General features: G+C 32.0%; 1 protein-coding gene across 1 annotated transcript; it reads right to left on the bottom strand.

Annotated features, from left to right (window-relative positions):
- Positions 1–5683: 5683 nt before the first annotated feature.
- On the bottom strand, positions 5684–9075 carry LOC139904322 (meiotic nuclear division protein 1 homolog). The gene is made up of 9 exons (XM_071886257.1): positions 8936–9075; positions 8070–8186; positions 7826–7864; positions 7618–7725; positions 7449–7511; positions 7309–7360; positions 6790–6834; positions 6633–6712; positions 5684–6033 (listed from the first exon to the last, which is right to left on the bottom strand). Exons 1-9 carry the CDS (start codon positions 8972–8974, stop codon positions 5962–5964), a joined length of 615 nt encoding a protein of 204 aa, XP_071742358.1. The 5' UTR covers positions 8975–9075; the 3' UTR covers positions 5684–5961.
- Between the last annotated feature and the right edge of the window lie 5320 nt (positions 9076–14395).

Below are 14395 nucleotides of genomic sequence, written 5' to 3'. Positions count from 1 at the left end.
TCTAGTGTTTGGGAACTAAATAGGAAAACATGATTTTTCACGTTCTCTTGGTTACAAAACGCGAAAACCAGGAAGTATGGGAAGTGTTACTGCACCAAAAACGCATTTTCTATTGAAAATTTTAGCCACTTTATTGACCGATATGCCCTTCCTAATAATTAAAGTTCTTTGTATATACCTACGACCCTTAACGCTATTAAGGCAAAATGGAGCTACCAACCCTCTTGTTATATATCAAATGGATAATGGAATGAAATCCTCAAATTTACTTGTATACCATTGACTAACATATATTCACAAGTCCTCAAATTTATTTGTTACAAACAGTATTTTAATTTCTTTACCTTATACGGAGTATTTGATAGTACTTCTAAGATTTATGAAAAATGTATTACTATAACATATTAAATTTATTTATGTACTTTATTTTTTCTGAAAATAAATATCCCTTTTGGTAATTTTACATGTTAAGTATCAAATAAGTTAATTTTCCCAAACACTCGGAAAAATGATTATCTGATTATTGAAATATTAAACATCATAATCAAATCCAAACACTATTAAATTAAATCACGTTTTGATACAGCTAATTATTTGATTATGATTATTATTGATCATGATTATTATTATTATTACTATATATATATATATATATATATATAGGGGCAGGATCAATGGGGAAGTAACCAATCGGAGGGAAGCAAAAAAAAAAAATTCGTTTTTTTGAAAAAAATATTTCCGGCATCAAGATCACACAAAAATATGAACATTTAGAAGAGACACTTCGTGATGAATGTTATTATTTAGGCGGGAAAACGATCGACAAAAATAATATTCAAGATAATATTGTTCGTGAAGAATATGAACGTTTTTTTTTCATGTTTTGTGAAGTAAAATTTAGCCCGATTTAGAGTTTAGGGTTTAGGGTTTGGTGTTTTGAGTTTATTCCATAAACCCAAAACACCAAACCCTAAACCCTAAACCCTAAACCGTTCGTGTTAAAAACTCAATCTAAATTCTAAATCTAAACCCTAAATCTAAACTCTAAACCCTAAATTTCTAAACCCTAATATCTAAACCCTATAAACCCTAATATCTAAACCCCAATAGCTAAAACCTCAAAATACGCTCGAAAAATACGATAATTGTTATATATTACTTCTTCGGGCGTTTTCCCGCCAAAATAAAAATATTTATCACAAAGTGTCTCTACTAAATGTTCATATTTTCATCTCATCTATAATGTTCGTGAAAAAAGTTTTTTCAAAAAACGAAAAGAAAAAAAAAGTTTTTGCTTCCCCCGAATGGTTACTTAGCTCTTGATCCTACCACTATATATATATATATATATATATATATATATATATATATATATATATATATATATATATATATATATATATATATATCATTCATAAGTATAGTCAATTCAAAAAAATGCAATAATCCTACTATTTGGTGTAGGAGGGAGGTTCCCTAAACTTATATAACCATGTACATGCTTTAAGAGAGAGACGTCAAAATAAAGAAATTTGTAGCAAATTACATTAATGATGATGATGATAATGTTAAAAAGACTCTTTACATTACAAAGAATTGGATTTGAATTAAAAATGTCAATACAAACCCAAACAGATGATAAATAAAAAATAATTAAAATTGAAAGAATCCCACATAAGTTTTTCATGGATATATCTAGTGAATGATATAAGTTAAAGCCAAAGCAACCACCATCAGCACATATGCTACACCTTGGTCAATCGCTGCCCCTAAAAATCACCAGAAAATAACAATAAGCAATCATCTATTTAATCACAAATTTGAATAGAATCAATCATCTATTTTAATTACAAATTTGAATTAAATCAGTCATCTATTTCAAGCACAAATTTAAATAGACCATACGCTAATAAAATAGTTTTTTCAGAGGCCAAAAATATAACATGTTTTTATAAATTTGTTAACAGAAGAACGAATCATGATCATTGACAAAAATAAACATTAACTTTTACAATAATTATATTGATAAAAGATAAATAGATTTTTTTCCTAATAAGAACCTTTAATTTTAGGTAAAAATCACTTCATATTCAGTCAATGATAACATGTTTTCGAGCTAGATGGTGATAGAAAAAGACACTTCAAATAGCTTTTTAATTTGGGTAGATAAATTTGATTTGTTTAAAAAAAAATATTGGGGAAATAATATGCTATATTGTACAATTAGCCCCAAGCTATTAAATTTCCAGATCTACGGTTACTTTTAAAAACGAATTGCGAGATCTCAACATAATGTGAATCTCTTTCATAATCAAATGTTTAATTCACTACAGATCTAGAAATCAACGAAGAAATTACCATCATTTGAAGGTGCAGGAGCAGCAGCAGGGCCTTGAGCATTCATTGATGGGACAATTAGTGACATCACAACAGCAAAAACTGCCATAACAAAGCTCATTCTCAAAGCTTCCATTTTTAAAACTCAATCGAAATTGAATTCTGTGCAATTACGCAATTTGAAAATTGAATCTGAATGTGTGCTTGTTTTAGGGTGTTGTGGCTTTGGAGGTTTATATAGGAAGACAAAAGTCGTGGGTGGGGTATAAATAAATTTGGAATATGTTTTTTGAGTAAAAACAAATGGGCCAATCTGGATTACCGTTGTTTAATAACTGGAAAAAATTACTGTAGAAATTATAGACTTAAACGGGAAATGGATAATAGCCGTCGATGAAGGACACGTGTACGGTATGATAGGAACAAATTGGGTTGCTGGTAGGGTTTAAGCGGCTATAGTGAAAGATTCTTTGGCACATGGAGGGGTTTGGCCGATGTCCAGAGTGACCGTTGTGTACTTTTTATTAGTATTAAATAATATTATTTATCATTTATATTTATATTTATTTATATATTTAATTAATTATACATTTTGAGATATATGTTTTTTTAAAATTTAAAGTTAATTTAGGATTTAAGGTTTTAAGTTTTGAGTTTTAGGTTTTACGAGTATTATTTATTGGTTAAATTAAAAAAATTTAACGAAATATATATATTTTTTATATTTTTGAAATTTCCTTTTTTAACTTTACAAACAGTTGTAATCACGTGAATCCAATAATTTGCTTGAAATCCAACGGACTAATCAGAGCCAACATGTGACGCGACAATCACATGTGATTAAAAAAAATAAAAAATTTCAAAAAAAAAAAAATTTAATTTTTTTTCCGAAATATTTTTTATTTTTTTTTTTTAAATTTAGCATGCCAAATCCAATCACATGTGATTGTAAAACTCAATCACATGTGATTCTCTTTGTAAAATTCAATCAATGTGATTCAATTTTTTTTTTTTCAATCACATGTGATTGAAATTGACATGCAAAATCACATGTGATTGGGTTTTACAATCACATGTGATTGGCATGCAGAATCACATGTGATTTGCTGCATGTCAAATTCAATCACATGTGATTGGAAAAAAAAAATAGAAAACAAAATTTCGAATTTTTTTTTTTTAAAAAAACACTTTGAAAAAAAAATTGAATTTTTTTTTTTCAATCACATGTGATTGTCTCGCCACATATCGCACTCTAATTGATCCCTTGGATCTCAACTTAAAAGTTGGATTCATTTGAATATTCCTCTACAGTGATAACCATATCATGAATTGATAATCAAATATGAAGACATAAATCAAAGATGACAATTGTGATTATATGTCGGAATAGTGCCAATAGTGGTGTTCTATGACATCACTAATTATAATTATTATGTAAAATTTACAAAGTACATTGAATGTATATTGTACAAGACTAAATATATTTATACTACCTCATATGTTTTTAATACTTATGATATTACGTTATGAGTAATTAAAGATTAGTCATTGTTCTATAGTATAAGACTCATATATATTTTGATCATAGATTCACCACCAAAAGATTTCTTTTGTTTGTTTAAATGCAAGGTTCCAAAGTGTAGCTAGTAAAATTGAACATGAATCTCATTTGTACATTCACAATCACCCAACAACTAAGACCATCTCTTGGGGTTGATTCACAGCCGAAAGATGGCCCATAGATATAAAATCATTGGCTATAATGATTTAATGCTTTACTTATTGCAGTGTGTAAAAGGTTTGTGATATGTGATCACTGTTGTATTTTTTACCATCTTGCTAGTTTATTATTAAAATAATTATTGCCTTTTAAAAAATGATTTAATTTAATGCTTTAATTAACTGTATGGTGTGATTAGAGAATCTAGTGATTGTTTGATACCTTGTGATAATAATAATTTTGAATAATTTAAATAAGTTCGTAAAAGAACATACAACGCAAGAATAAGCCAACTTATAATCATTGGCTTCCGAATTATTGTTCAATCCTTTTGCATGTGCATGTTCAATCTCGACTCTGGAATCTGGATAATTATTGCCTTTAAACTCTGACTTTGAGATTCGAAGCGATTGCCAAGCAATTATAATTATATATTTTTAACTAAACATTGAGAAGACTCGCAGTATTGGCCTATAATTAACTAAGTATAATATACGTATCATAAATCACCACCTATAATCTTTTTTTTTTTTTTTTTTTTTTTTTTTACGAGGAACCCCACTATGGGCCAGAGCACATTGGCCCCCCACCGCAGGTAAACCCCGGGTAAACGGCAAGCCAGCCCTCCACCGCTACCAGGTAAGGCATTCTCCAGTTTGGTCATTAAATGCGGGCACCCCTTAGGATTGAACCCGAGACCTCCCCTTCACTGAAAGTGCTGGTGGCCACCCAGGCTAGGCCTGGATGGTTACCACCTATAATCTTGAGTATTACTTCCATGCAGTTAACAGCACATATGATCTTCTCAGAAAATAGGAAAACATAAAAAGGTCATTAAATCAACCATTGTGGATTTGTGGTTGAATTGATTTTAGGCTGTCACTAAGCCAATCATTGTGGTTAAACTTATTTTAGGCTGTTTCACTGGCCTGTGGAATGTTCATTTTGACAACTAGTGATGAAAATAAAAATAAAATAAAAAGCCACATGATTGGCATGAACATGGATGAACTACCATTGAAAAAGAAGCTCCACTCTTAAATCTAAATTTATGGGAATTAACTCCTTAGAATATAACTGGACCAATGAACATTAAAATCCCCCTTAGATGGTGTATTTCTTTATCTTAAACCTAAATTTCGTTTGTGCCTAACTAATTGGAAACTCTAGTCCACCATGTGCTTAACAAAAGTTAGGATGTCACATTTGTTTACAGGCCAAAATTGTTGTATGTCAGGTGGAATCGGGTGTTTGTGTATATTGTTTTCCCAACAAACCATTCTATCATTAGGTATTAGATATTTACTTAAATGATACCGGTTTAAGATTGGGTTTGCAGCAAATAAGCCATTCAAAGGTTATGCCATAAGTCCGTGGATCCTTGTTATCAAGTTTGTCAGCATTGTTTATCTAAAAAACACCTGTAAGACTGTAACTTCATATCAAACATAATACACTGGAATTTATTAGAGGGACACTTTGGGCATGCAAGGGAACAGGGGTTTTAGCCACTGTCATGTGAGGTGTTCCCTTTTTTGGACATATACAATAGTAACATGGAGTTGTCATGAATCATGGTCATACAAGTTGCACACCACATATATATGTAGGAAGTCGTGGTACCATACTTCGGATACAAAGTGCCCCTTATAAGTTCAGTTATTAGGCAAAAAAATATTGCATTCTTTGTGGGAGACAATGACTAACATATAACATACAGGGCGTAAAAAAAAACACACCTTAAGAAAAGTAGCACTGGTTCATTGATGGTAAAATTGACTTAGAGTCTCATAATAGGATAGACACATGTGAAACTGAACATCAAAGTATAACCTTGATTCAATAATCTGGATTCTAGTGTAGGCATGTATGTATGGAATTAGTTTGCATGCGGCTTCTAGTATCTATTCCTCAGCTTGCTTCACAGGTGGCATTGCGGGTAGCTCTATATAGTCGAAATCTTCTGTTATCCCCACCTGAATATTACATGTAAAGTCAGACCCAGTTAGCACTCATACATTTCATTTCATACAATATTAATTCACGAATTTTCTGTTCAAAGATATTCAACAAAGTTTAAGGATGGAGCATAAGCTTCCATGCAACTCATCTTCTGATTTTTCCCAACAGGAATGCACAAGACTAATTGTTATAGGTAAAGTATAAAGTTTGTGATTTCAATTCAATTATAAAGTGGTTAGTTTTGGCAATGTTGTATCTATAACAGGAAAAGTAAAAAGCGCCTTAAAAGAAAACGAGTCACATACCAAAGTGGTTGATTTGGTATTCTTGTACCATCTGAACCATTTTATACAAAAAATCCAACCCAAACCATTCTCACCCGTATAGACCCATTTCAACCGAAATCCATCTCACCCGCCCATTTGATCATCTTGGCTCTAGTGAGATACAAATGATTGGCCCGAAAAGAGACTTCATTTTATATTTCTGTGTTACGACTATAAGGGTTTTGAGTTATAAAGTGGTCTTTAGAAATTGAAGTGATGCTAACTGAAATTGAAAGTTGTAACCTTAATTGTGGTTTTAAGATGGTTTAAACAAAATTAAAATTTACCTCATTGTACAAGTGTTCAAGCTGTTCTTTGGCCTGAGGGAAATTGTTTGAACACCACTGTCGCAATGTGAAAATATTGTCTGCAATATATTGCCATGCATGGTGCAGTTAGAAAAAACTGGATTGGAACAAGAAATTCATGTGTAGGAAGTCAAACCTGTCCATCTGTTTGCTGCTTCATGGGCAACTTTAATAGCTTCCTCTGAAATTAACAGTGATTATATCAGCATGTTTTTACAAGTTCCATGGATATATACTTATATAGTACTATAGTTAAGGTGGCAAGTAAGCTCATTTACTTATCAACAGGTCTATATGGGTTAAGCGGGCCAAATGGAGCGACATGTTATATAGGTTGAAAGCCTCCAAAAGTCGATTTTCAACGCTTGTTTCCACCTTAGACGTCACAATCTTTAGATAGTAGAAAATTTAGAAGTATAAATGCTTTCACTACTATTTTACAATGCACGGAAAAGTATTTGCATGTCACCAGAACTTGACCGGGTCCATTTTGACCTGTACTAAAACTACATCTTTCAGCCCGAACTAGTTATGTCCCAACTTGCCCATCTATACATTTGCCACCTCTGATATATAGAGTCGAATCCTGAACAAAAGGTGTTTTACATAATATGATTGAAGTAAGAGAAGAAAATGAAGGTAGTTTTTTTATTGCTCATTGCATCAAATGCAGCTGGATCATTGTCTGCATATTGTCCCATTTCTTTCTGAAATCAAAATTATCTAGTTCAGTCAATATAATTAAATTTATTCAGTAACTAAAAGAATAAAAAGATGAATGAAAAGTGAATATACTTTCAGATTATTATACTTTTGTTCAATGTCTTTTAGCTCACTCAAAGCCTCTTCTCTTGCATCCTGTTGAACGCTTAATGTTTAATAGTAGTAGTCAAAAAGGAACTTAAAAAGTTGTTCCTCTATCCAAAACAACTTAAAAATGAAAAAAGGCTAGTCACCAACTTACTGAATCCTCTCGGCCTTTCTTTAGGGACTCACATTGCTCAACAAGCTCCACATGCCGGTTCTTGCTGCTTTGAAGCTCTGACTCAAGTTTCTTTGTTACATTTCTGAGCTGTTACACCAATAAACATTCACAAAACAACAATTTACAAGGATGATTAAACTTCGATGATTTAAAAATATAAACACAAATAACATTAATATGTCTCTACCTGATTTCCAGCACAGCTAGGAAGGCTCCAAAAGTATATCTGAAATGTTCGAGATTAACATATACATTTCTAAAATTATATTTGGAGTCTTGAACTAAAATCATAAAATATCATTGTATAGCCACTATTTGACCATAGATCAATTCACGAAACAGAAATAATAGGAGGTTTTCAATATTTATTTATAAAATGATTTCACAAAGGAAACATATTGCTTAGTGAATCATCTGGAAGCATTTCTTACCGATGTTCCAATCTTGTCTTTTGAGACTAAGTCATCATCCACCAGACTTTGGACAACGTCTTTGACAGATTGGCTGATGACACCTTTCCTAGGACCCAACTTTTCAAGTTCCTTGAGCTGACATTGTACACACAAAATTAATTCAATAAACTAAGTTCAAAACATGATGGACCTAGATATCAGACACAACTACAACGGTAAAGATAAGAAGTTAGAGAAGCAGTACACCCTAGTTGTGTTACTCGCATGAAAATTTATCAATGAGCCCCAACCCTACACTAGGAAAAAGCTATACTCTGTGTCCTGCTATCTTTATATAAATGTCAAGGAAAGTTGAAAATTCTTTCACCAAAGTCAGTAATGAGTGTACAGTAGAAACCTTCACATTGGTGTTAGTAGAAGATATCAGAATGAATTTGCGTGTTCAGTAACCATTTATTATCTAAGACAGATTCATAGTTCTTCACAACATCCAACAAATTAGTCGGTGAAGGTTACTCCAGTCTTAATCTATTGTCCACTAGCAATCAACATTTAGTTTCAATGAAAAATACTTTTAGTGATTTGCAGACAATCGCTAAATCAGAGCAACTCTTTCGTAAGTGACAAAACAAACAAGAGGTAGTCTAATAACTCTTACCCACACAAGGCACGTTATGTATTAAGCTTGTTAGTCAAATCAATCTAGGCATAAGAACATTAGTATCGTACCATACAAAGAAAAACTCGTGGTATAGCTTTTCAATCAAATCAATTGTAGCATACACAGAATTATACAATTAAGCAATTTTAGTGCTTATCTCAAGCAGATAATAATAGTAACAATGTTCTTAAACAAGAAAGTAACATATATATTCTATACTCACAAGGTAAAAGTCTTGAGAGTCGTAGAAGATTTGAAGCATCTTCTCTCGCTTATCTTCCAACGACAAACCTCTTTTCTTGGACTACACCAGCATGAAAACAAAACAAATACAAAAATAATAAATATACTCCTTAAACAAACTTGAATGTAACCAAAGCAACTTTACACATTTTTCTAAAGACACGCGTGGGGACAGTAGTAATAATTATACGGAGTAATTATCATTTACAAAATTACAATCATAATTATAAGATCAGAAGATCAGAAAATCATTTACAATCACAAGCAACAGCTAAAAGCAACTCACGGAAATGACCTTAGTTCTCAGTTTAATCAATATTTCATATTATTAGATCGAGTTTTACTAAATCATAAATTGTCATACAGAACTAATTTAATTCGACCACAAACTGAAACAGTCTAAAAATTAATTTCTCGCATGTTATCATATAAAGCAAAACTAGGGCATGGCGATGACATGAATAAATTAAGCTAGTGATTCGATATTAAATCAACACCGCGAGTGTATAGAAGAAACGTCGTTATCTAGTTACAAAACTACAGCAAAGACAACTGAATCAAAAACCTAAACAGATTTCTACAGCTATAATATGTGTGTGAATGTTAATCTTCCGCAACAAACTTTACAATTGACAGAAAGTAAATTCATAACAAGATGATTATTACAGAATTGCAATATAATTATACAGTAAATAGATATTGAAATATACCATAGCGAATTGAGTTTCTGCTATGAAGGAGAACGTGAAGGAATTGTTGAGGGTGATTGATCTGTAATACTGTAAAGGTTGTGTGCGCACAAAATGTTATACTCCGTATGCTCCAATTTTATTTCACCTATTATACTTTATTTAAATTTAAATTTAATTAATTTTATTTTATTTTCCTTTTAAAATTACAAAATGCATTAGGCGGGAAATTAAAAATGTGAGCGGGAACAGGGTCCCCGTAAAAAGTGATCAAAACCTATTAGGTAGGTCGGTTCCTCTCTTTCCGCTAAACCATTGGTTTAGCACAAGCCAACACTTGGCGCAAATAGACATAAATCCGTCAAGTGTTGCGCCATCCATCTCTCTGGCGCTAGTTGAAAGCAGGGGCGGATCCAACATGGTGCAACCGGGTCATCCGCCCCCGACGACCTACATTTTCCTAATTTTTTTTACGAATTTTTTTAATGTTGTTTCAATAAAACAATACTCAGATATATGATAGTATGATAAATATAAGAAATCTAACGAGGTGCCAATTTTCTCAGTTAGTTTAAGATGTATTAATTAACTCAAAGGTCTCAAGTTCGAGACTTCTGCAAGTAATTTTGTAAACTTTGTAAACTAGTTGTTGAACTAGTTGTTGAACTACTTTGTAAACTTTGAAACATCTTTATATTTGAAATGAATGCGACATATTTTGGTCAAACGATGTTTTAAAGACTTATGACCACGTAACGGGACCTAAGTAGACGACGCGGTCAATGACGATTTTGCCGGATCGCTACATTAGGTCTCATTCTGTAACGACCCGTCAAAATTGCTATTGACGCGGAACGTTAATCATTGATTTCACATTGAGGTTTTGACCTCTATATGATACGTTTTGATAAAATATTGCATTCATTAAAATAAGTGACTTTCTAAACATAGAAAGTTATAAGCATGTGGGTGAGTGAGGTATAAGCAAATCCCCAAAATACATAGGTCTTTATTTTACAGGTTGACATCACAGTCAAATTATTTATTACATAATGTAGTTTTGTTTCGAATGCAATAAACTTTATACAAAGCATGAGAGACTCCATGCAGGCAACAAGCACATCACAGCGGAAGCAGTCTAAGGACCTGAGAATAAAACATGCTAAAAAGGTCAACACGAATGTTGGTGAGTTATAGGTTTAATTGCTCGAGTCATAAGTATATAAAGATAGACCACAAGATTTCATCAAAAGTTTATCAATAGATTCTACGTAACAGAGTGCCCTCGTAACTAAACTTAACGCTATAATGATCATTACCCTATTTGTTTTAATACACGCAAACCAACGTGTCATAAAATCAAATAACATACGTCCGTTAAAAGGCTAGCGCTACTAGCTCGGACGGGGATGTCAAGCCCTATGGATCCATATACAATTATTAGAGCTCATCAGTCTACATCCTATGTACTGGCAGCTACTAGTTACCAAAGCTAAGGGATTTTCGGTTTAACTCAGTGTAGAATTAAGTATGTACTTGTGTCCATTGCGTTTAAAATAAATTGCATGTATTCTTAGACCAAAAATATTTAAAGCATTTAAAAAGGGATCTATAACTCACGGTTCAATATTGAGATTCAATATTGTAGGCAAATTGCATAGACGTAATGATGGTAGACGACTGTATGTTTGGCCTTGGATTCAAGAACAATACCCCGAACAATACCCAATATTTCTTTAGTTTAAAATGGTTTGAAACCCAAATTAAAACACCCTCGTATATACTTTATTATTATTAAACTTAAATTAAAATTAAAATTATAATTATAAATATAAATATAAATATAGATTACAGAAGAAAGAAAAGAAAAAAGGTGTGTGTAACTCGTCGAGCAAACTGGCCTTTTATAGGCATATTTCCATTTACTGTAGCCCATGCGATCGCATGGGCTTGTAGTGTATTTGCCATGCGATCGCATGGCCGCCTGATCCAGCTCAAAATGTTTTTGTTTGCTAGTTCGTCTACATAATATATATATATATATATATATATATATATATATATATATATATATATATATATATATACGTCAACATATTTTTATATTTATATATAATATATATAATTTATTTTAATTAATTATATATTATATTATATTGTTGACTTGTAACTTTAGCTCCGTTGTCTTGTACGTTTACGCCCAGTTTATGTCTCAGTTCCGGTTTCTCGAACGTCTTTTCGTACGCTTTAATATCTTGTATTTTATGGTTCGCGATAAGTGCCTTTATTAATAATTAGACTTATTTGTCAATAAATTATCTTATTTGAAATGTAACTTATACATTTTAATATTTTGGTCATTTGCTTCTTTAAATCGTCTTCTCGTTATTTACTACAATATAATTAATAGTATTTTTAAATCAAGACGTTTTATATCTAAGTTATTATTATATTTTATAACATTGTAAAATATACATATATTTTTGTTAAGAAATATATTTATTTGTACATCTTATGATATATATATAATTAAAATCATTTAAATACCAGAAGTTGTTATATCACATAATGTTTTTTTTTTAAGGCAAGCCCCCAAAGTGTAGCAGGTGGTGATTGAACCTGGGTCCCTTTGGAACTTTCCAAGCATCTTACCACCAAGCCACCCCTTGGGGTTAAACATAAATCATTTATGTACTAACGTTAAACATAAATCATTTATGTACTAACGTTTACTTTTTAACTTCATAAACGTTCTAGTTAACTTTATTTAAATATCAATCGTTTAACATTATCTTTTAATATAGTAAACATAGATTGAAACAATTAAGTTTAATGTACAGTATCATACACTTAATACTTTGTTAACGTTTTTAATTTAATATATATATATATATATATATATATATATATATATATATATATATATATATATATATATATATATATATATATATATATATATATATATATATATAGTGGTAGGATCAAGAGGGAAGTAACCAATCGGGGGGAAGCAAAAACTTTTTTTTTTCGTTTTTTGAAAAAACTTTGTTCACGAACATTATAGATTGGATGAAAATATGAACATTTAGTAGAGACACTTTGTGATAAATGTTTTTAGTTTGGCGGAAAAACGCTCGAAGAAGTAATATATAACAATTATCGTGTTTTTCGAGCGTATTTTGAGGTTTTAGCTATTGGGGTTTAGATATTAACGTAATTAACGTAACAAGTTACGTTAATGGCGCTAGTTGAAAGCAGGGGCGGATCCAACATGGTGCAACCGGGTCATCCGCCCCCGACGACCTACATTTTCCTAATTTTTTTTACGAATTTTTTTAATGTTGTTTCAATAAAACAATACTCAGATATATGATAGTATGATAAATATAAGAAATCTAACGAGGTGCCAATTTTCTCAGTTAGTTTAAGATGTATTAATTAACTCAAAGGTCTCAAGTTCGAGACTTCTGCAAGTAATTTTTTTTTATAACTTTCACTGTATAAGTTTGCCAACATTTGCGGCTTACCAGGTCTAGTTATATTCTAAGTTAATGTCAATTAGAGCATGAGGTGTGGGATACAAAAAACCGGCGTCGCCATCTCCTATTTTTGCATACGACGGTCGGACGACACCGACCCGGCGTCGGTCCGGCGTCGGAGGTTCCGACGTCGTCTGCTCGACGTTGGGTGAAGGGGATGTGTGGGACCCAATGTGACGATCGCTCCAAATTCACTTTGGACGAATACATCATTCATTGATTTCATAGTGAGGTTTTGACCTCTATATGATACGTTTTGTAAACATTGCATTCTTTTAAAAAGGCACACCATAAATGAATATATAAATCCAAGGTTTTCGACGTCTGATGATTTCTACGTATAGACAATTACCGTATATAATAATTTACAATACTACATCCGTTGACAATGCAGTCAAAATAAGATACACGGTGATGATTTTGTAAATGCAAAGTTTTCTTGAATAAAGCATGTATGACTCCATGCACATAGCTTGTATAACGTATAAGCGAACAGCGGAAGACTTCTAGAAACCTGAGAATAAACATGCTTAAAAGTGTCAACACAAAGGTTGGTGAGTTCATAGTTTTAATGTTGCACATAAATCGTATGTAAAGGTGGATCACAAGATTTCAGTTGTTTCATCCAGAAACGTTTATCAAATGATTCTACGTAACAGAGCACCCTGGTAACTAAACTTTAACGTTATAATGATAATTACCCCATTCGTTTTAATACACGCAAACCAACGTGTCATAAACTCAAATAACATACGTCCGTTAAAAGACTAGCGCTCTAGCTCGGACGGGGATGTCAAGCCCTATGGATCCATATACTATTATTCGTGCCCACCAGTCCACATCCTATGTACTGGCAGCTACTAGTTACCAAAGCTAAGGGATTTTCGGTTCAAACTCAGTGTAGAATTAAGTATGTACTTCTATCCATTGCGTTTAAATATATTGCATGTATTCTCAGCCCAAAAATATAGATTGCAAAAGCAATTAAAAAGAGAGCAAATGAAACTCACCTTAGCAGCACATAAGGTCATTTACCAAAAAGTGACCGAAACTCGGAATGCAAAATTAACTGTAGATCTCAACCTATAGAACATATGTTGATCAATACATGTCTAATAAGCTAGGTTGGGTCATAGTGTATCACAATCCTAATGCTCGAGATTGACATACAAAAGTTATCAAAAGTCATTTCAAAAAGTCAACCTGACC

This window comes from Rutidosis leptorrhynchoides, chromosome 4 (genome assembly GCF_046630445.1).
Source record: "Rutidosis leptorrhynchoides isolate AG116_Rl617_1_P2 chromosome 4, CSIRO_AGI_Rlap_v1, whole genome shotgun sequence".
NCBI classification, from domain to species: domain Eukaryota; kingdom Viridiplantae; phylum Streptophyta; class Magnoliopsida; order Asterales; family Asteraceae; genus Rutidosis; species Rutidosis leptorrhynchoides.
This window is presented reverse-complemented; position numbering and strand designations above follow the sequence as displayed.

What these genes read in the sequence shown, in the direction of transcription:
- LOC139904322 (XM_071886257.1), bottom strand. Translation starts at nt 8,974, where the DNA reads ATGCTTCAAATCTTCTACGACTCTCAAGACTTTTACCTT. An exon ending in AAGACAAGATTGGAACATCG is followed by an intron (nt 7,865 to 8,069) that starts GTAAGAAATGCT and finishes CGAACATTTCAG; the next exon opens with ATATACTTTTGGAGCCTTCC. An exon ending in AGAAAGGCCGAGAGGATTCA is followed by an intron (nt 7,512 to 7,617) that starts GTAAGTTGGTGA and finishes AGCGTTCAACAG; the next exon opens with GATGCAAGAGAAGAGGCTTT.